This window comes from Phoxinus phoxinus, assembly GCF_949152265.1.
Source record: "Phoxinus phoxinus genome assembly, chromosome: 11".
NCBI classification, from domain to species: Eukaryota; Metazoa; Chordata; class Actinopteri; order Cypriniformes; family Leuciscidae; genus Phoxinus; species Phoxinus phoxinus.
Genome location: NC_136886.1, coordinates 13,256,989 through 13,280,594, shown reverse-complemented (window position 1 = coordinate 13,280,594; position 23,606 = coordinate 13,256,989). Strand labels below are relative to the sequence as shown.

The following is a 23,606-nucleotide window of genomic DNA, read 5'->3' as shown; positions in this document are numbered from 1 at the left end:
ATATATATATATATATATATATATATATAGCCTATATATATATATATATATATATTTATATATATACTGTATATATATGCAATATGCATTCATTATTATTGTTGTTGTTGTTTGTAGTTGTACTAGTATTAGTTTTTTGTGGTTGACTATGAAAATAGTTTCTGTTTCTGTTTACAGACTAATCTTGCAATCTAGTAATCATTTATACAGGATACTGCATTGAATGTGTTATCAGCGAAAAACCTCTGAGGTTTCCAATATCTAAAACTTAATGGAGCTGAACGGCCCACATGCTTTGAGTCACAGCCCCACATGTGGGACCAGGTAACTTATGATAAGAAGAAAAGTGTAGACTAATACAAGGAGAAGGCGACTTTCCCCCTAGAATATGATCTCATATGACCTTGGTTATCACATTCTCAGTCTGCCCTGGTTTAAACTATTGTTCATTCATACGCACCTTATATGGTCTAGCTGATGCAGTTGAATGAACTGGAACTGATAGACTTACTGCATCGTTTTTTCCTGGTTCTGAAGTCACAGGTTTGTCTTTAGGCATTTGACTAACCAGAGCTATTGATAGGATTGGTTCAATACTTTGCATGGATGTGTCAACAACAATTTGAACAGGACAGAGTGAGAAGAGACGTGCTTTTAAGCAAGTTTTGTGGACAAAGTCTGTATGTGAGAAGCAAGATGAAATGTGACTGAATCAATATAGTGTAATCGAAATTATTCAACCCCCATTGCAATTCAGGTTTATTGGCAAAATTAACAGACTTTTGCAATGAACAGATCAAACAAAAAAATATTGAAATAGCTCAACACAACAAATGTTTCAAGTGGTTCCCCCAAATTCAACTTAAAATGCAACTTTTAATGACTTCTGCAGTCTCAAAATTATTCAACCCCTTTATGGCAAGCATCTTTAGTACACCCTTTTGCTGTTATGCAAACGAGACATTAGCTTCTGGCAGCGTTTTTCTGGCAGCAATCTTAGCCAATTCCTCATGAGCAATGGCCTCCAGTTCAGTAATACTCTTGGTTTTGCGTGGTGCGACTGCCGCCTTCAAATTCCACCAGAGATTTTCTATGGGGTTCTATGGCCACTGTAGACTCTTCCAGGACTTCTTCTGCAACCAAGCCTTGGTGGAATTTGTGGTATACCTGGGATCATTGTCCTGTTGGAAGGTCCAATGACGCCCAAGCTTCAGCTTCCTCACTGACGGCATGACATTTTTTAGGATTTCTTTATATTTCAATGAATCCATCTTGCCTTCCATATCTTGTAGGTTTCCAGAGGATGCAAAGCAGCCCAAGAGCACTGTTTCTTTCACTTTGAATGTGCAAACTATGCTTCCAACGGTGTCTCTAGGAACATTTAGCGTCTTCACTCTCTTTTTGTATCCTGTTCCTTGTTTGTGAAGGGCGATGATATCTTCTTTTAACTTTTTGGACCATTCTTTTGACTTAGCCGTATTAATATCATGCAGTCAAACGTGACACTCAACAAACCCCTAGCCAGTTCAAATATTCCATGTGTTCTAGCTCAAACACACCTGGTGCAACTAATGAAGCCCTTGAACACATGTTTTGCAGATTTATGCTGTTGTGAGGGTTTCTATGGTTGAATAATTTTGAGACTGCATAAGTATGTAGAAGTTGAATTTTTGGTTAATTCGGGGAAACCACTTAAAATAATCATTGGTTTGAGCTATTTCAATTACTTTTGTTTGATTTGTTCATTGCAAACAACTGAAAGGCTGTATATACAGTATATATACACACACAGTTGTAATATAAATTATTCAACCCCCATTGCAAATCAAACTATTGTTTCTTAATTACTTCCTGAACTGGTTCATTCAGATAATTGAGAACTTTCTACGTTCACAAAGATATATTTTACAATGTGCGATGTGTAATTAACTCCAAATGTTGACAACATGTTTGGAAATGTTTCTAATATTTCTAAATTGCAGTTAGAATGTCTTTCTTGCAATAAATTATTTGCTATCAGGATTTTAATGCTTCCATCCATTCTAAAAAGAAGTGCATTTCCTTTGTGGAAGGGTATTAGATGATCTTACACTGACCTGCCGCATGATCTGATACCTCTGTAAATCAGGATAATGATAGCCAGTGATTAGCAGTCTGTTCCTGTCTCCATATAATTACAGAATTTGGCCTTTCGCCTTTTCCTTTTGGTCTGAATGTAAATTCGTTTTTTTCCAATGAAGAGATTTGTGTCATGACGTGATCAGCTATAGTTAAAAATAATAATGGGGTCTTGATATAAAGGAAATATTTCTTTAAGGATTTATTGAAATTTATGACTTGGACAGAACAAATGTTCAGTTGCCTTGTGCCACAGCTTTATTCTCAGTTGTAGTGGTCCTAATGTGTAATATTTATTTCTTATCACAGATCCATTTCTTTAGGTCATAGAGGGGTTCAAACAAGTTAAACTGAGCATGGAGACCACAAGTATTTGACAACTTAGAGAATGTTGCTTCTCTGACCTCAAAGGCTGCATGGTGTCGTGGAGGTCAGTCAAAGTGTTTAGGTACATTTTGTGCTGTGATTGTTTGTTCAGACCGCTCTGGTGAATAATGGCAATATTATGACACAAACATGACATTTGGAGAATATAAGATTTGCATTAAAAATGTTTTTAATTTTTAAAAAAAGAAGCGTAGAGAACTTTAAACTATACTTGGGTGAAAAAAATTAAACCATGAAGCTTAGTATATATATATAGCTCTATAAATGACATATGAACCACTGTAAGTTCTACTACTCCTTAAAAAAGAAAAACAGTTTGCCCCCAAACAGTTTTTTTTATTCCATTTAATTCCATGTTTTATTATTTAAATATTTTTGTATTACTTTTATTTTATATTAAATACATTTTCTTATTTTTTATTTCATTTTGTAGTTTTGTTAATGCATTAAAAAAATGAAGTGAAAGTACACCACAAAAAAAAAAAAAATCCATCACATGTTTATTATACATCATAAATTGATTTAGGTTCAACAAAAGGAAAGTTCACATCAAACTCCTTTACTTTCAAAAACTTTGGGAATTACTTTGGTTTTGCATCTGCTTGGTTTCTGCCTCTTGTGATTGGCTGGCTGTTCTGTTGTGAAGGCTGGGGCTGTATAAAAGAAGAGTTGTAGGAGGAGACTGCATTGAGATTTGAGGATCTGCTTTGTGACACACTCTTTTCTGTAGCGTTGGATTTGTACTACGCACCAGCAACATGTGTAAAGGGCTTGCAGACCTCCCAGCGACATGCTTAAAAAGGTATGAATAAGCTCACTGCAAATTATAGGTGATATTCTTTATTATTAGCTCAATATTTCAAGACTTTATATGTTTTTATACTCTGTACTCTCAGGTGGACTAATAGCAACATATGTTGTTTTGATATTTCAATATTTGTTTTAAGTTATGGAAAAAGGAAAAGAGTGTATTATGCTTGTAGTAAATTAGAAGCAGTCATTTGAGATATATTTAAGAGAAAAGAAGCTACTTATAAGTTACTTTTGCTTTCCATAATTTTGTTTTTCACAGTAGAGTTTTTAAAGCCAAAATATTAATTTAATTACATATTTTCTTCAACAGCGCCAAAGACATAAAGCATAAGATTGGCTTTCTGCTTCAAAAGCCAGATCCACCTCAAGAGCAGAAGGCTTTGAAGGAGAAAGAGAAGGAGAAGGCGAAGGTCACAGTGGTGAACAGGTAAGGCTGGAGCAACATGGCTATTATATTATATTATATTATATTATATTATATTATATTATATTATATTATATTATATTGAACATGTTGGTTATTAATTCTTCATCTGATTGTAGAATCTCTCCTGTTGAAACTGAGAAATGGAAAACATCATTTAACAACCTGATCAAAAATAATGGTAAGCTTCCAGATTATTTGGTTATGCAATAAAAAAAATCAGCTCCTGATTAAATCTTAGAAACCAGCATGCGTTAATGATGAACAGGCTGCGGCTTATTAATGGCTTAATAAGAAAGCCTGAGACTTCTGCACTGCCCCTTGTTTATTCGGCCTTGTATTTGCTGTCAAAGAGCCCTTGGCCTCATTAATGTCTCTGTTAACGGAGACTATGTTTATAATCGCTCTGACAGGCCATGACCATATTTTTCTCACGCTCTAGAGCGCGCGTGCTACGTGTCCGCAGACTGCGCTGGTGGCCCCTGAAGAGCTCGAATGTTCTGCTCTGGTGGGCTTCAGGGGTCATCAACCACTAGGGTAGTCCGCAGAGACTCAAAGCCTTGACCTCTTCATTCCAAAACCTCCTCAGCATCCGCTCCCTCTGAATAATGAGATTAGATGCAGATTTGAATGTCTTCAGAATTCTATTAGATTATATTCGATTCTAATCTTATTTCATATTTTCTATTCAGTATATTGAGTCTTAAATTCTTTTCTTTCAGATGGTCGGAGGGCATTCGCTTCCTTTTTACAGTCTGAGTACAGTCAAGAGAACATTGAATTTTGGGTGGCCTGTGAGGATTTCAAGCAGACATCAGTGGACAAGATGAATCTGAAAGCTAAAATGATATTTGAGCAATACGTTGATGCCGATTCCCCCAGTGAGGTGAGAGCACTGCTCGACTGCACTAGGTCTATTCGCTTATCGCATATAACATGTCCTCATAAATCTCCATTCATCTTTTTTTTTTTTTTTTTAGGTGAATTTGGATTCGGCCACCAGAGAGCAGGCTAGGAAGAATCTGGAAAGGTGTGACGCATCATGTTTTGAGGAGGCTCAGAGTAAGATCTTCAGCCTCATGGAAAAGGACTCGTACAGGCGCTTCCTGAAATCTAAACTGTTCCTGGAACTGTCTCAAACACTGACACCCAACAAACCCTGTAGTTTAGAGAAGAAAGGAAAGCAACACATTTCTGACCACAGTCGGTGCCTGCCTAGTTATGCCTAATCTGACCCTAGATGAACAAAGTGTATGACGAACTTTGCCATAATGTGATTTCCATCCATTTTGGCTTTGTAACGCTTGTTCATGTTTATGAATAAAAAATGGTTGGAAGCCAGAGCCAAACTAGACGTCATTAGATGGTTCAGCCATTGCGATCGTAACACATTTGCCTTTTAGTCAAGACACTTGGGGCAGAACTTGTTACGCAAAAAGCTATTTCCCACTTTTAGCTTTGCAGCAATGTTGTGACTTCTTGAGAGTGAAAGTCATCTTCTGAATGGATTTTATGCAGGCAGTGTTTTTACTGAAAACAACAACAAAAAATAACCCACATGTATTCAACCTTAAAATTCCCTGAATTGGCTTTGGGAAAACAATACATGTGTTGTAGTTTACAACTAAGTGACTGTTACAGAAGGGAAAAGACTTGTGTTTAGGATTTTATTTGAGCCACGATGAGAATAGCATCATCAACATCACTAACAATAACCAATTGTATTCTCTTTAACCTTGTAATGTCATGTAATACGAGTATGTATATATGTTAATGTATAAGCTCTCTTAACTTTAAAGGTGATGTAATTTCTTTCTCCTTAAAATGTGAACTTTCCAGCATTTTCTTTTTTTCTATTGGCCATCCATCATAATCCACAAAATGACAAATGAATGTGATAAATGTGCATGTGCAATGTATTACCTGTCATTGCCAATGATTCACGACGCATTCGGTTGTGAAACTGTGTCTCGGCTGTAAGGCAGACTTTACATATTATATCACAAATGCTCCGGTTATCAACGGCCACATGTGAGATGTTTACATATTTGTTTACTGGTTCCATATTTATTTTTGTCATATTTATGAATAAAATAATATCCTAAAATTCAAATGGTCTCCGAAATGATTTAACAGAAAACATCTGCATTTTACATTTTGAAACAAATTGCATTTGAAGATTTAGTCTTAAGATTTTAAACAACAATTTTGAGCATATTGAGGGTTTTTGAGAGAGCAAAGAGCCATTCATATATCTTCAGTAAATAGTCATTTAAATATTAAAGAATTGTTTCTGAAAACCATTTTACAAAGATGCTACAGTCACATAATCTATACAGAATGTTTTTTTTAGTATTTACTTTTTAAGAATTGGCATTTAATTAGGTTGCCATCTGTATCTCATTACTGAGAAGTTTCTCATTACTGAAACATTTCCTCCACCAAATATATTAAAAGTGTCATGTCAATTATCTCTCAAAAGCCCCAATGTAACTTGAGTGTGACGTAATGGAGGATTGGTGGACGTGGATGTTTAGGACATTGAGTGAAAGTGTACAGGAAGTTCAGATATCTCAAAAAATATAAGTTCTCTCATGGGCCTCTTCTCAGATATTCCTAAAAGACTATTTGAAACTGTCACTAAGATTACGTATTAACTAGTAATATTGACACATTCAGAAAGTATTCTATTCAAAGATATGCCAGAAACAATTTGTTCATTATGTCTCCTTCCTAAAGTACACAGATAAAGAAAGGATTCAAAGACAGATGTACAACTCTTCAATTCAATCCACATTGATTTGTATAGCGCGTTTCACAATCGTTTCAAGGCAGCTTTATAGAAAACTCTTAACAGTAAAAGAAAAGGTTACCATGACAAAGTCAACGTGACCTTACATGCAAACACATGGTTGTTATTAGGAGTGTTGTTAAGATGTTGATGAAAAGTTGTGAGAGAACAAACAATGGTCTTTTCTTTAATCCATTCCCTCTGTCTCATCACTTGTTGTTTCATAAACCAATGCAAAGAGTTATTTTTTTTGTAAGAAATCAAAGTGCTCAAAGAGGCTGAGCTGGAGTGGGTTCTTTTCGAGACGACTATGGATGGGAACATTTAGTTCTGATCTCTTTTGAAGTGCAAAGCAGAAAATCTAGGGATGTAAACAAATGATGAGACCTCTTCAAAGATGCATTACATTCAAAGGAAAGCATACACACATTAAGTGATGAGTGAAAATGATTAATATGAAATATTGCTGTACATTTCACACAGATCTGTAGCCTACAAAGAAAATGTTTTTTTTAAAGTTTATGATGATTGAAAACACGATTGATGTAGCAACTGTGAAGAGAAATGATTAAAAAAAGCTTTACTGAAAATAATTTAAAAGGCAGTGAGGATGTCCTTTTAAGCCAATTTCTGGATTATTTTTTTTTTTTATAATATACAAGGTATAAAGACGCCTTGCAGTGAAACTATAAAGTAGCAGCTATAAAAAATTATAGAACAAGGATTGTCATTATATGAAAATACTCTAAACACAGCATTATTTTTTGAGGAAAATATACAAATACTCAAATTGAAAATAACTTCAGCAAATGATATACCATTTTCGGCTTATTTCAAAACACTCTTTATTGTATCAATAAAGCCTTTCTCGCTTTTGGTATCTAAACAACGTATTTACAGCAGCTACAATATTGAAAGCATATGTCATAAACGACTCTATTGTGATTGTAGCAGATAATGAGCCCACTTTACGCATGCTTCAAAACAAGCCTATTCAATCTCACTTAAGGAAAACTATTTATTTATACACAGGCATCTTCCAACTTCATCCCCAGCCAAATGTACAGAGTTTCTAGTGGATTTTTTAACGAGACTGGATCCATTATTTTAAAGGAGTGGTAAAATGCCATTTTCAGAAGATGTAAAATAAATCTCTGACGTCCACAGTGTGTGTGTGAAGTTTTAGCACAAAATACCCCACAGACATGTTTATATAGCACGTTAAAGTTGTCACTTTTTGAGGGTTTGCAAAAACGCACTGTTTTGTGCCTAGAAAATATCTCCCTTTGCTTTGAAATTTGAGCGTTGAAACTTTGCAGATGTTGTTTATGCTCAAACAGCAACATTTCACACTAACTAAAGTTAGAAAAGTGAAATCATTCTTTACCACCCCTTTAAGAGTATATAATCCATCTCCAACTTCAAACTAATTAATTGTGATGGTGCTTGTTTTGGGAAAGACATTACCCCGAGGCGCCTATAGCCTCTTTGCACCCTGCTTTCTGTTCAATTCAATTCAATTAAATTCAGCAAAAAGGAAAGGGCAAGTAGAATTGAGATGATGACTTTGAGTGAAGGGCATTATGGATGTTGCCATTATCATCACAGTCGTAATTTTGCATATCTGATGGGCATTTCAGTTATTTGAGTCCCATAATGTGCACACACACCGTGTTTAAAACAACCTACAAAAAAAAAAAAAAAAAAAAAAAAAAAAATCACTATCTAGCTGTTTTACATCCCCAAAAGAAATGTGTGACTTCTAAGCACCCCTCATGTACACTGGCACGACATGTTTTTCCTTTACCTGCAGTTCCAGAGGAGCAAACGAGCGTCTGGTTGAAGCAGAGAACAGGCTGTTTTTCTCCAGCGATTTATCTCCGTTTTCTCTGTTCTGTGTTCTCTTTGGTGGCAGGATCTTGCTGCAGGACAGAGTCTGCTCATTATGGCTCAGCACAGGCCTGATGTAATTACAGTCTTCTCTGGCGCTTCAGGTGCTGCAGTGCCTGTTTCATCTGTGTTATTGGAGTGGGCAGCTTTTGAAATGGCAGAAACATACACACGGAACAGCATTGTACTTGCTTGAACCCCAAAAAAAGAATTGACCATATTATAATCTGCATCTGAAAAAAATACGTTTAATAAGGAACACTACGGGGCTGAATGAGTTTGCGGGCTTTGAATTATTTAGAGTTGCATTTCAGTGCAAAAACTCCCTCAGTCCAGTTTAACAAGGTGCTGTTTGTGATGGTTTTGTGCTTTCTAACAATATAATGGTTCTCAATCCCAAAAATGTACCATTATAAGAAGCTTTGACATCCACTACGTAAGGGGGCGATTTCGGACATAAACATTGTCATTTTGTGATTCACAACTACTTCATAGAAACTTCTGGTGCATAAAACCATATCAGATTAGGTATTTTTAGGTAACACATAATACAATCCCATTAGTTAGCTTTAGTTAATGCATTAACTAATGACGAGCACTACATTTGTAACACAATTTATTGATATTTGTTTAGGTTAGTTAATACAAATGCAATTGTTGTTAGTTCATGTCAGCTGCATGTCCATTTAATAATATTAACAGATACAACTTTTGATTTGAATAATGCATCAGCAAATATTGAATGAACATAAATGGTTAATATATGCTTTAGAACTGTTTGGTCTTCAACTACTAACATGTAACTGAATCATTTGATACAAGACAATTGTGTGCATACATATTTTTACATTTTACTTATATATATATAACAATTAAAAAAAGCTGTAATTACAGCTGTGACTAATTTATGTAATTACATCTATCTACACCGTTAACCCTTCCATTACTCCTCAACCCACCCTTAAACCCAACCACAAAACCAGTCCATATAACCTTTATATAAGTGTTTTGCAATGCAACATCAACACAATAAGTACACTGTACCTAATATAATTTTTTTATAGTGTCCTTTTTACAATGTTATATGTTCCTATAGTAATTACTAGATTATGCATAATTGCATGCAACCCTAACCCTAAACCAAACCCTAATCCTATTAATTATTAATAATAATACATATTATTAATCAATACTTAAATTACACTATAACACAGACACCGTTAAATAAAGTGTAACCCAATTATTTTTTATAATAAAATTATAATTATAATATAAAGTGACCATATTTTTTCATAGATCATGTTTAGTTAACTAATGTTAACACATGGAACCTTATTGTAAAGTCTTACCACATTGTGCAAATGATATGCATCACGCTCTATCACTATAATAGCATTGTTTGGTATATTTAGGTGTTTGCTAAAAGAAAAAGAAAAAACAACAGCAACTGTTTTACAAGGCAAACTTACCAGTTCAATATTTCAATTTCCTAGAATTTATATCCTCCTATGTAAATCTTGGTAGCCATCAAAAACACTGGACATTCACAGCTGTCTCTTTAATGAGAGTGGTCTGGTTTTACTACGCAAATGACCATGTGAAGTGAGTATTTACAGAGCATTATCTTGCCTTCCATCTGAGCCCTGCACTGTCATTATCTGGTTCCTGGTTTTGTTTTTGTGTATTCGAGCCACACTTGTTTCCATTTGTGTGCATGCACAAATAGCTGGCACGACATTATTGTGCCAAAAGGGCACGATTAGCATCCTGGTCCACGTCTGGTTCGCTATCTTTGTGGGGGCTCTCCATAGACGTAATGGTTTTTGTATTTTACAAACCGTATGTTCTGTTCTCTTACACTAACCCTACCCCTAAACCCATCACAAAAAACGTTCTGCCTTTTTACATTTAATAAAAAAAAACTCATCCTGTATGATTTATAAGCTTGTTTTCTCATGGGAACCTCAATACCCACGAGTCTATGTGCATTCAGTTTGAAGTCCCCCCATTTATTTTAAAGGAATATAGCACAAACACACATTTCAAGCAAAACATTTGACAACAATTACATTTTACATTAATAAATACTGTACAAGCTTATTTAAATCATAAAGCAATATATTATTCAAAATGTAGTCATTTGATGGGCTGACTTTATGCATTATCTTCAAAACTTTGGAGTCAAGTTCTTTATTTTAATTTTATTTTTTTTAAGAAAAAGAAATTATACTTTTATTCAGCAAGGATGCTAAAGTGACCAAAAGTGACAGTAAAGACTGTCCAAGAATCCTGAAAAAAAAAAGAATCACGGTTTCCTCAAAAACATTAAGCAGCACCACTTTTTCAACATTGACAATAATAAGATATGTTTCTTGAGCACCAACTCAGCATATTGGAAGGATTTCTGAAGGATCATGTGACACTGAAGAGAGTAATGACTGTTGAACATTCAGCTTTGTCATCGCCGAAATAAATTGCATTTTAAAATATATTTATCAACTAAAAAACACTGGTTAAACAGCAAAACAGTTGCAGAAATGTAAGTTTAGCTCTAGGAAGAGCTCTTGCATCATTTGTTTGCATATTGCAGTTTCAGATTGGTGTGACATTTACACTAATACAAATACATTCTGACATTTTTGAGTGTAACAAATTTTTAAGCATCCTAGAGTTTCTGAATACGATTTAGGGCCACTGTATGTGCTTTTCTACTTAATTTGATATGCTAATACGCTTTTTTTTAGTCCCTTTAACCCTTTTCAATTGGGCCTAACTTAAGTCATTTAATTTGTAAGGAAAGAATAAATGGATGTGTGCTGTTTAAATCAAAGGAGTTATTGTCTTTGAAAAGAGCAGCACAAATAAAAACAATTTAATAAAGAACGGTTTTGGCTATAGTCTGGACAAAGCTAAATGGAAATGCTCTTTTCTTTGGCATTTAGGATACAACTCAGTAATGGTTGAAGGAATGCTTTTTCACTTCCGCCAATCCTCAAGGGGTTTGACCCCCAGTCACGAATCATACGTCTATTTCTAGGAATGAGAGTGGTAATGAATGTGAACATGTTTGTGTCTGACACTGTTTACTTTGGCAACCTCCCATCGCCCATCTGCTTCATCTCAATTTTCCACCTCTCCCTCTCTCTTTCTATTCTTCACACTGATCCACTCCATCTTATCATGGTTGTGTGAATGAAACGCTCTGTTCGAGAGGCTAAATGAAAAGGCCGAGAGAGCTTTCCACGCAGGAAGCCAGGAAGCAGCTGCATTATTATTCAAATTTGGCATTTTAACAATATTCTCCTGGGAATACAAATATTACTGTAATTCGCATGATTGCGAAATGGAGTACCATTAAGCAACTTTGAGTAATTCCGATGATTCAGGACAAGAGGAAAACAGAGTAAATCCAAAAGCTTAACGTTTAAGTGTCTGAATTACATGGTAAAGAAAAGGACAAATCCAGGCATCATATTATTTTTTTTATAAATAAAAGAAAGGACACACTCTTATCTTGGTACTTTTTAACTTGAATATTAAACAATCAGACAATCAATCTTATAGAAAATAAATTAAAATGAATCGTTGCTGAAATGTACATATGAAAAAATAAATAAATCTTCAGAACTTTAATGTGATTATGGATTTTATATGATCAACAAACATACATGCATATAGTTTTATGCAGATTTCTTGAATAAGCAAGGTACTCTGTAGTCCTTACTGACAATCTTATTAGGCTTGAATTGTATTATTTATTAACCACAAAATTAATCATTTTTAAAATAATTATAAAAACCCTTTTAACTAAAAGAGCTAAAACTGCTCTTAGAATTCTTGCCGAATTAATTTATTTTTTCTTAGTTTATGTTTAGGTGATGATAGCCATATTAAACTAAACCTGTCCTGCAGTGAACTAAAAATTTGCATTGTGGGGCATCAGTAAGGACTTCTGTAAGCACCAACCATGCTCATGTATGAATGAATGTTATTAGGTTTAGTGACACAGGTACACACACAGTATAATAAAGAAACATGCAAGAGTATAAGTGTCTGAGAAACACATTTTAAATAATAATAATTAAAAAACATGCAAAAGGACACTGAATATCACACATATTTTTGATATGCCGTTCAGACTGCAATAAATTGCATACTTCTTACAAATTATGACTGGCTGCACACGCTAAGAGCAAATAATAGATGTTAACTTCAATAACATTTTTGCAGTAATCATTCTAGTATAGGTCTTACAATGTGTGTATATTTATGCTATAGTGATAAATGTTTGCTGTAGAAAGTCGGGGGGAAAATCGCTTGAATGGTTTGGGTTTCCATGACTTAATCTAAACGTGTTCTGCTTTAAAAGTGTCATGGGAATAAACATTTCCTTTAGAATAAAAAAGTATGTGCCCAGTGCTTTATAGAGATTCCCTCCTCCTTGATATAGCCATCTTAGCAACTTTCAATAGCGGTAACCCAAACAACAAGTTCCCAGAGACTGGAGTGCATCTTAACATGTCACACTTTTTTTCTAAGCATTGACTTATAGTGAAGCTTTCAGTAAGTGGGTTTTTTTCCTCCATGTTTTTCTGTGGTTTACCATTTGGGCATTTTAATATTAACACAGACATTTCCAAGAAAAGGCCTACGCTCTCCCGTTCCCATTTCCCAGACTCTTCCCCTTGATGAACTTGCTGCTTAGATACTCAGGTCAGAACGTCCTCATCATATGTACATGAACCACTTCTGCACTTACCCGAAAAGCCATAAATTACAAGTGGGGGTCGGTTTCAGTCTTTATTTAGTCTACAAGGGTCAGAAAAGATGGTGACTCCAATTAATAGGACATGTATAGAAGATTTGAAGAGGCGCTTCAAACCTTTGGCATTTTGCGCTTGCACAAATTTAATGTCTGCTAATGACAAATCACACTTTTATGAGGAGCAATGTATACTGTCTCTTAAACCCTGATCGTTAACTTTTATTGAAGTTCTTGACTTTGACATTCAGAGCACTGGGCAGGAATCACATTGATTTTACACAAATTTATGTTAAGATGTTCTTGTTAGCAACGGGCCGCCTTAGTCAGCTGCAGGGAGACATTGCAACTGTGCCCGGTGTTTTCCACTTACACCAAATAAACAACTGTGGTATCGTTGAATGAGCTTTATAAATGTGCCAAAAAGTGGGTATTAAAGACGTTAAAAGTGTTTTAAGACTGTGAAGGGACCAAAAAGAGAGTCTCCCTGCAGCTGGCCAAGTCAGTTTACTTGAGGAGTTCCTGATACTGCTCAGACCTCAGGAAGCGACCGAAGGAGTCTTTCTCCATCAGGGTGTAGATCCGGCTCTGAGCCAGCTCGAAGGTGGCGGGAGAAAGATCAACCAGGTTCCTCAAAGTCACATCTTTGGTGAAGTGGTCGATGTTCACCTAAAAGCACGATGTTGGTAATAAGGAAGAAGTGTATAAAAGTCAGTCTCAAGATGCAGCAAATTGGACAAATATAATGAGTAAAAAACACATTATGTCAACGTTGGCAGTGACTGAGAACCCCAGGGGGGCTGTGGAGCAGTCAACCTCTCAGAATAGCTAGTGCGAGAAGAACACAAATGGCAATTGAACTGATTCCCTGTGGGTTCACTCTATTTCCCCCTGACTATTATACTGATTTTATTAGTTTCCTTACATAATCTGGTATAGAAAAATGGCTAGAATGTCTTTGACTTATGTTATTTAAAAAAGTTTTGCAAGCAGCATAGTGCACAACTCTTTCCATTTGTTTTGACTATGCCCTACTCATCTATACAGTAGTTTTAAATTTATATACAATATATAAAGTGTTGGATCATAATATTGAATGCACAGAAACAGCTAAAAAAACAATATGTAACAAAAATATTGATGAGGAAACAATGTCAACATTAGCAAAAGTTATGTTAAAATGGCATCATTTCATGCAAGCAGAAGTGCTGGTGAACCAGCAACACCAACACAGTTCTGCATGAAAACAGCACGACCATGCTAGTCCACCAAATAGACTAGCACAATACTAGCTCTAGCCTAGACCAACATGGAATTCATGTTAGTTTATGTTGGTTTTTTCAACAGGGCTGGCTAATACTCTAGTAGAAATCCCCATTTTCATTATCTTTCATCCAGCTTGAGATGCTGAAATCTATTGTGAGATTTATACATTATCGGAAAGCTGAATAAATAAGCTTTCCATTGATGTATGTTTTAGGATAGGACAATATTTGGCCGAGATACAACTATTTGAAAATCTGGAATATTTGGAAAATCTGGTGCAAAAATAATAATAATTCATTTAGCACTATGAGATTTGATGTCAAATGTATAGTGCATTATAAATAAAATTCATGATGATGATAATTCGAAACATTGAGAAAATCGCCTTTAAAGTTATATTTGCGATTGTGCTGCATTCACTCACAAAAATAAATATTTTATATATTTACGATAGGAATTTTACAAAATATCTTTATGGAACATGATCTGTACTTAATATCATAATGATTTTTGCAAAATAGATAATTTTGACCCATACAACGAATTGCTGGCTACTTGGACTGGTTTTGTGATCCAGGGTCACGTATAAGTAACCAACAATCATGAAGTTAAAACAAGGAGCTGTACTTACAAAATGGTAATATTAGAATATATATAAAGTGTTGGATCATAATATTGATGAGGAAACAATGTCAACATTAGCAAAAGTTCACCACCTTTCACCACCTCGCTTTACAGCATTGTACAACAATGTTGTACAACAATGTTGTACAATGCTGTAAAGCGAGGTGGTGAATGGTTTCCGTGCACAACGTGCAGACACGACTAATCGATCATCAGATTTGATTATTTCCAGTATCGATTAATCTATTTAATCGATTAGTTGTTGCAGTTCTAATACGGAGAATACGGAGAACACAGAGTGAGCTGCTGGGGGAGTTGGCAGTGTGTATATAGCACGAGTTCATGCTTTCATGTGTATACTCTTTATACACAAAAGTCATCTTTTCCGTGCATGCTATGCAAATTTTACCAGTTGACGTTGACTTTAATTGGTTGTCTAGCAACAGCATTTCGACAGGACTTTTGGTTGTTTAAAATGAAAAGTAAAATATGTTAGAGTTAGGTTTAATAAGTTATGGGTAGGTTTATATTATGCTAAAGGTTAGGGGTTTATGAAAAGAATGATCAATCTGTATGTATTTAAAATATTATCAGTCGGCTCGTTCCTCGACCATTTTAAATAGGCTATACATAAAGATTGATAATTCCTTTCCTAAATCTGAGCCCAAACCTTTCCATAAACCTACCGATTAAACCTACCCAAGTAACCTACCCAAGTTAAATGTATAAAATCGAACCTCAGAAAGCTTTGGAAAAAAGCTTTGGAAAATGCAATACCAATGAAATGGGTTTGGATCGCCCACAAAGACGCACCTTCCAGATCGCTCTTCCCATACAACTTAAATGAATAGGAAACCTTGGCAGTAAATGTCCAAATCGTTTTCATTATACATTATTAAATTGTCAACAAGGGTTGGCAGGTTTGCTTAACAAAACCAGCCCAATTGCAATTCAAAACCCGCCCAATCACGGCCAAAACTAGCCCAAATTTGGGATATTTCCACTGATTAATCGATTAATCAAAGAAACAATCGACAGATTAATCAATTATCAAAATAATCAATAGTTGCAGCCATATGTATTGAGCTCTAATAACTTTTCTCAGTGTCCTGAAGGTATATTTATTTTAATCAAAGTTCATTTCCCTTAAAAAAAGCTTGTGAATACTTAATTACTTTACAGTTTTTTTATATCTCCTTGGGGACGTTCAGTGGGGAGATTAGGGCCTCAGCGTTTATACAGTGATCTAAACCACTGATATGAAACATATTTTCACAGGAGATGATTAAAGGGTCTGATGGAGAACTGCTTCCTTCTACTGTACCTTTGAAGCACGGTGCTTTTTATCTGAACTGTGATTAGCACATTCAAAATCAGTGACAAAACAAACAAACCTCTTTGGGCCCACCGGTCTGAATGAAGTCCTCATAAATCTTCTTGGCTTTAGTGGCCATTTTAAGGGGGGACTTGGTCTTCTTGAAGCCCTCACAAGCCTCCCAGAACTCAATATTCTCCTCGCTGAACTCAGATCTAAGAAAGCTCTTGAAGGTGGCCAGGCCGTCTATGGAATAAAAAATGTGGAAAAGCTATTAGAGTGAGTACAGCTCTGTGTGTTCTTTTTGTACTAATGTGTTGGTGACACGCTGCCACCGGAGACCCCTGTCCCAACGGCTCTTAACATCCTTATCCAAACATTACCGCTGTGCACGCCTAAGGCACGCAGCCCTTAATGCAATTTCTCTCCAGTTCGTGTTATATAACAGCATGAGGCATACAAGTGCCACATGATTCACCTCTGTGGATTAATCAATGTAATTATACACTATTCAATGCAGATTTATTTTTAGACTTCAAAAAAAGACATGCTCTTATATTTGAATGGAAGAATATATAAAATTTCAATATGGCATAACCATAGGCTAATCTGCGAACAATTTTCTTAAATTAAATGAACAATTTTGCCAGGGCAAATTGTTGCAATTATACTTTGAAACATATCATCAAATAAATGACAAAGATTTGTTTTCCCAGCTATTTGGAACGGAATAATGAAATAATTCAGTCCTTCTGTGCAGACACATGATATTTTGCCTTCTTGTTTCTTTATAGGGTTGCTTGTGTTTTTGTAAAGAACAACAAACATTAGAAAAAAAGAAGAGTTCACTGTACATTTTTTTATGATCAATAATAAGTTATGACATCATGTGTTTTTACATTGCTAATCAAACTGATCAAAATAAGTTAAGCAATTTAATTTAATTAAGTTATACAAGATTCAACTCATTTTTTTAAAGTCAGTTTAGTGTAATTTAAGTTGAATGTTGTTGGTGTCAAAAGTGTGTATTGAAGTTTGATCATTTACTGCTGATAAGAAATACACTTTAAAGCTGCACAACAGAAGCAAATGCATAAACAAAAAAAACAGTGCTCAAAATTGTGTCCTTTACTTACGCAGATTCACTCTGGTAAGCCTATAACAATCATTTATATTTTGGGCAGTCAAGTTTGATTTGGTGTTGGTAAAATGAGAAAATAAGTTCTAGCGTCTATTGCTCAGACTATTGGACTTTCTTCTTGCAATCTTGCATCAGATTCATCTGTGGATTTTTTGTTTGTGTGCCTTTCTAGAAATGTCCCTAGAATAAAGCAAAATCTGAAGAAGAAGAAGAAGGAGAAAAACCTCAAGGGAACATCTTCAATTGTAAAAAACATTTAATAAATAAAGCAATGCAAAAAGTCCAATAGAGGTATAGGGATAGTGTTAGGCTAGAAATTATAATGAACTCATAAACGAAGCCTAGAAGTCTATGGTATGTTCTCATTTAGAAAATGTGTGTAACTCAGAGAGAATCTTCTTTTTATGGTTCTAAACTACTTTTAGGAACATTCTCATCATAGATGTGTAGCTTTTAAAGCTTAATGTGGCCGTTCAAGGACAAGCTGTTTACACATACCGAATCGAGTGCATCAGTGCATCTTTATAGATTTTGGTTCTCAACCGTCAGATATAAACAACGTTTTAAAATGCGTTTTACAGACTACAGACTCAACAGATAAACTAAACCTTCCCATGATTGGTCACGCCTGAAAGAACATTTAAGATGTAAAAAATGCAACCAAATGGCCTTTAAGATAATCATCATACTTACAGCTGTTGGAGAGGACTTTCTCAAGGGACTCGCGCCATTGGGCCGCTTCTTCAGGTGTGGGTCTGAACAAAACAAGCACATTTCGTCACTTTGTTTTTCCTCCCCTTCGTATTTGGCCAACAAGTTGTTTCCATATACAACAAGCTGTTTTGGGTGTTGTTTTAAAGTAGGGCTCAGTCTCGCATTACATGTGGTACAGTACATATATACGTTTATTTTCACGTCTCTTCTTGTCTAAAAGGTCTTAAACAGCTTATACAAGTTTTTTTTATTGAGGTAACTGTGTTTTCTATACACAATGTATTATCATGCTATCTATTCTGCCTGAATAACAATAACAATTCAACCCTATTAACAACACTTGCATAAGGCATTAAAAGGGAGCTGAAGTGTTTATGCTCAATTTGAACACAATTTACATTATAAACAGACTCTTTGCAGCTTTCCATTACAAGATTTACTAACATGGCCTTTCCCAATGTTGTCTCTCTGACGCACTTCCTTGCTCTCTACTATTCACTCTTTTTCTCCATACTTCAAATAGAGCTGGACTGAGCTTTCAAAATGTTCTGTACTTAAAGGTGGAAAGAAATCTCAGGATGATTGCTTGCAAACGTCGAACAATCATCCAGAGGTCATTTTCACCTTTAAGTGCATACAGAACATTTTCCAAAACTCAGTTCAGCGCTGTTTTGAAACTTAAACATAATATATACAGTATGCATGCGAATTAATGGTGACCTCAGTTTAAAGAGGCTCTTTGTATACACAGACTGTATGGTCTATATGAGTGTGCGAGACATGCGAAGAGACACACGCAGATCTGAAGTCTGAAGAGAAAGAGAGAGAGCAAGAGAAAACAATTAGGAGAGGCAAAGGGAGCCAAGAGGAACTCACTTCTGAAGCTTCTCTGGTTTCTTCTCAGGCTTTTCTTGGTAGGGGATAATAAGGTCGATGGAATTCTCTGGCTTCTGAAGCAGAGTTCCCAATTTAGTCTTGATCTCCTTAGCCCTGAAGACAGCACAAACACAAATACGGATGTCCATTAGAGCTTTTAACATACATTTATAAACAATTATGATGTAATATATGAAGACATTTCCTAAACGTACAATACCTGTCAACAGATTATATAATATAAGCCTAACTCATCTATTTTCTTCTCTCAAAGTACACAGAGAATGATAATTGGGTCTATTTAGTCTTTGTTCAATTGCACGCCAGCCACAAAATCCTTTTCTTCACTGCTTATTACTCCCTGACTTGTACAGCTGTAATCAGTCCAGTAAGTGCTACAGTTTGACAGATCACACAATAAAACACCATATGTTCAAGGCGGTCAGTTCAGACCCATTTCACAGTCGCTGTAGAGTTAAGAACAGACGTAATATCCTTTTGTACGGTTTTGGGAAAAAAAAAAAACATATTTCTCCCAGATGACTGCGGATGCAGTGATGTCAAGCAAACTTGCTGATTTGTTCTTGAATCTTTTTGCCACAGACTGATTTATTGCTCAAAATATACTGACGTCAATGCACACATTTCTCTTCTTACAAAGTCTAGATTAGTCACTTTAGATTAGGGTCCAATTCTCACTATTAACTAACCATTAACTACAACTTTTGACTCAATAAACTCATAATCACTGCTTATTAATAGTTACGTTTAGGTATTGGATTGGATTAAGGGTTGTAGAATATGGTCATGAATAAGACATTAATATGTGCTTGAATTACTAATAAACAGCCAAATGCATTTAGTAATATGCATGCTAATAAGCAACTATTTCATAGTGAGAATTGGACCCTAAACTAAAGTGTTACCAACATTTTGATTTTATGGCCCAATTATATAATGTAACATTATAAACCACCACATGTTGCCACCTTAAAACTGTCGTTCAGATGTACAAATAGACTTCTCAGGAGTACTCCAGGCCTCAGGCCAAGCTTTAAGACCAAAGTCAAGAACAGTGATAATGTTTAGACAATGAATGAGCCAATGGCACAAATCAGAATATGGCTCAACAGTTACAATAAATGTCCTCATTGCTATACTTGGAATTATGCTCCAAATCTTGTTATGAGCAGAGAACTAAACAAAGTTGAGTGTGTTCTGGTCTTTGGTAACGTTTGGGAAGCTTGATGTTTTCAAGGACAAAACTAGAAAAAAAAGAAAGTAACAACTGTATGACAAAAAGGAAGGCTATCTAAGTGAAAAATCATGTATATTTTATACTTATAAACAGTATATTAAACATTAAAAATAGGGGTTCAATAAATCAAGTCCTTAAGTTTCTACTTAACTTAAAAAACATACAAGTTTTAACCAGAAAACACATTTGAACTAAAAAAAATAAGTAAAGTCTTCCCATATGCAATAATCAATACGCACTACCTAAACCATTTTTAGCATTACCAGCTGTTCCAGAAAACACAGATATTGCAAAATATCTGCAAAATACACAACCATTAAATCCCAAAGGAGGCTGGTCATTTAAAAGTAATTGAAATATGTAGCTGACATGGAGTGAATTTCAAATGAATCCATGATGCAAAAGATGTTTTACAGATCTTACCTTTCCAGACATGTCTGGGGCAGGGCAGCTAATCCTTTACACATTTTCTGAGCTTTTCACTTGTTTGCAGTGTTAGTCCACCACCATTAGTTGATGTCTCCTCTCTCTTTTAGAAGTTGTCGTTCTGCTCCCCTCTATTATATGGAGAAAGTCTGGCCCAAAGCCAGCAACTCGAGAGCCAATCAAGTCTTGGCTTGCAATTACAATGGGAGCTGAGAGAGCTCTGGAGATAATCAACACAAGAAAGGACATTTTAAACTTGCCAAGCACTGTAACATCAGTACACTTTAGATCTATATCTATGCCTAGCAACACAAAATTAGTTAGGCTATTAATAGAAACATAAAAAGCTGTTTTGTAAAGTGAATTCATAAAACTAATTTCTTAGTTAATTTTTACTTTAAATCACTTTTATTGTGATTAAGCTTGACATCTGTAGTATCAAATACATTGTATTGTTTAAAAAAATATAATCATCTAAGAGAGTCAAACTGTCTTATGTAGGCTATTACTAACTACAAGCTATCTAACCAGGAGTATAACTCCATTTTTGAGATGGAGAAACATACAGAAATTGTAAAGTTATAGACCTGTTATAGACTGAATGGTAACTTCTGGAGGTAAAAATATAAAAATGGTAAATGTATTAAAAAATGACAAAGCACAATATCATAAAAAAACGAGCAATTTACAGTAAACTTTTATACAAATAATCTTCAAATATATGCGTGCATAAACAATACATTGGCAAACTATATTTTACAATTATTTATCAAAAATTTGCTTTCCACTTTTCATGTTTTGTTCTTTAAATGCAATATTTGCATTTCACTTATAAATATATCTAATAAATCAAAAGAAAGAATTGAAAGGCATATTCTTTTTGTGTACTCAAACATTCCGCAAGTATAAAGTATAACAAAAATATTGGTGTTCTTTCTGAGGAATGATAATGGAAAATTTAGACACAGTTGTCTTGTCTGGAGACAGCTAAACAAACCCTCAATTACATGGTTTTTCTAGAACATTCTTTGTACAGTAAAAAAAGATGCAATGAAAATAAGGGTGGTGAAATAATAAAATCAATCCCAATCAAATGCGGCTTGAACATTTTTTTTAAATAATGGAGATACAATATAAAGCTGCTGTTACAACAATGTGATTTATGTAAGATTTAGGCTATGTTAGTTTTAGTTTTGTTGTTTTTCATAAACGCCATCCTCAGTTACCATAAATCATCTGCTTCAAACATGATTTAAATCAGTGTTTAACCAAATTACATAATTGTGTTTGACCAGAAGGCCATCTGAATAGCCAACCCGATCTCACCGTCAACTTAAAAATGAGACCACATAGCAAATTTGCATGCTACAATAAATGTTTCATTAATAAAATATGCTACGAGGCATATTTTATCTGGGTGAATAGCATATGGCCTGCATATGGTGTAACATCCCCACCCAATCTATTTTTACAAAATATAAACAAAGTGTGAGAATAGGAGCGTCACGCTACAGCAATGTTTAAAATGATTCTCTTTGCCCCCAGATATATTTAGTGTGAAATAAATGTCGTTCTGCAAGTATGTTTTACTGAATAATGCAAACGTGGCCGGTGGCAGTTTTCATGGATTGCACGAGCAGTTGGTAGGCGATCGGTTTGTATGCTTAACAGGGCTTGTGATCTTATCATTACAGGCATTGTCAATACCCAGCAAACACATTTACGTTGTGGCAACGTCGGTGGCACGTTGTATTTCTGCTATGGCAACGTCTACGTGCTCGCAACATTGTAAAAACTTAGAATTGTAAGACGCAAAAGGCCTGTAGCAACGTTGTTGCGTGACATTCAGCAACTGGGAGACAACATTCTGACAATTTATATTTTTATGCTAGATTTAGCATTTAGCATGTTCGTTTTTACGGTTAATTTTGAATTAGTCAGATAATGGATAATTATATACATTTTAAATATTGTTTATGGGCCTAACAGTAAATTAATTATAATCAACACCTGCAAGTGTACACTTTGAAAAGAAAAAATGACATAGAAGGTTAGCTAATTAAACTTTATTAAAACTGAGCAGACATGACATGCAAGCATAAATAGCAGAATAATCAAAGAAAAAAAGAAACAGGTGTGCGAGTGGTTACAAACTATTTTTTCTCTCTGTGCGTTTTCAAAAAAGGAAAAAACATTAACGTGTAACAATAAGCGCTTATGTCGCTGTCTGTTCAAGTGTCAATCATCATCAAAGTCATTTTGGTTTCATTGTGGCTTAACTTTTGGCATAAAATTTAAATATTTGTCATACCTGACCAGAAGTTCAACTCTTTTCCTAACGTTAAGATTAAAGGATGAATACTAAAAGAAATATAGCTAGCATACACTAGCTACTGTAGTTTACACAAGATTGCATACTCCATGAATTTATCAACATTATCAACTAATGTTATTCTGTCCCTTCAGTTAGACTGAACAAATAAATGTCACATTAGACAAGGAAGTTGTAGGTTGTGTTTGAATAATTGCGTATCTTATTTAGCCGAGGTAAATTGAATGCAATTCTCTCGTATCCTTGCTCGATGAAGAATAATAAGACAACACAATGAGCCCGACTGTCGACTGAAAGTAAAAGTCTGATTTTCGCGCTTTATAGGCTACCTCAGGAAACTGATTTCGGACAGACTTCTGAGTACAGTTTAATGATCTACAAAATAGAGAGAGCTTTGGTGATAACTACGTTATTATTGAATTACTTCAATAGTTATTCTCGCTAGAAAGGATATCAAAAGTGGAAACAG

General features: G+C 35.0%; 2 protein-coding genes across 2 annotated transcripts; one reads left to right on the top strand and one right to left on the bottom strand.

Annotated features, from left to right (window-relative positions):
* The first annotated feature begins 3,154 nt into the window (after window positions 1-3,154).
* rgs4 (regulator of G protein signaling 4) lies at window positions 3,155-5,847 on the top strand. The gene is made up of 5 exons (XM_079628266.1): window positions 3,155-3,307; window positions 3,629-3,745; window positions 3,862-3,923; window positions 4,465-4,628; window positions 4,723-5,847. The coding sequence occupies exons 1-5, from the start codon at window positions 3,264-3,266 to the stop codon at window positions 4,969-4,971; spliced, it is 636 nt and encodes a 211-aa protein (XP_079484392.1). The 5' UTR covers window positions 3,155-3,263; the 3' UTR covers window positions 4,972-5,847.
* A 4,572-nt stretch (window positions 5,848-10,419) lies between these two features.
* On the bottom strand, window positions 10,420-21,025 carry rgs5a (regulator of G protein signaling 5a). Its single transcript, XM_079628315.1, has 5 exons — window positions 20,803-21,025; window positions 19,122-19,235; window positions 18,225-18,286; window positions 16,470-16,636; window positions 10,420-13,854 (listed from the first exon to the last, which is right to left on the bottom strand). Exons 1-5 carry the CDS (start codon window positions 20,844-20,846, stop codon window positions 13,693-13,695), a joined length of 549 nt encoding a protein of 182 aa, XP_079484441.1. The 5' UTR covers window positions 20,847-21,025; the 3' UTR covers window positions 10,420-13,692.
* Between the last annotated feature and the right edge of the window lie 2,581 nt (window positions 21,026-23,606).

Coding starts and splice junctions, on each gene's coding strand:
- rgs4 (XM_079628266.1), top strand. CDS start 3,264: ATGTGTAAAGGGCTTGCAGACCTCCCAGCGACATGCTTAAAAAG. Junction 3,924..4,464: donor CAACCTGATCAAAAATAATG/GTAAGCTTCCAG, acceptor CTTTTCTTTCAG/ATGGTCGGAGGGCATTCGCT. Junction 4,629..4,722: donor ATGCCGATTCCCCCAGTGAG/GTGAGAGCACTG, acceptor TTTTTTTTTTAG/GTGAATTTGGATTCGGCCAC.
- rgs5a (XM_079628315.1), bottom strand. CDS start 20,846: ATGTGTAAAGGATTAGCTGCCCTGCCCCAGACATGTCTGGAAAG. Junction 19,236..20,802: donor CCCCAGACATGTCTGGAAAG/GTAAGATCTGTA, acceptor TGCTGTCTTCAG/GGCTAAGGAGATCAAGACTA. Junction 16,637..18,224: donor GAAAGTCCTCTCCAACAGCT/GTAAGTATGATG, acceptor TTTATTCCATAG/ACGGCCTGGCCACCTTCAAG.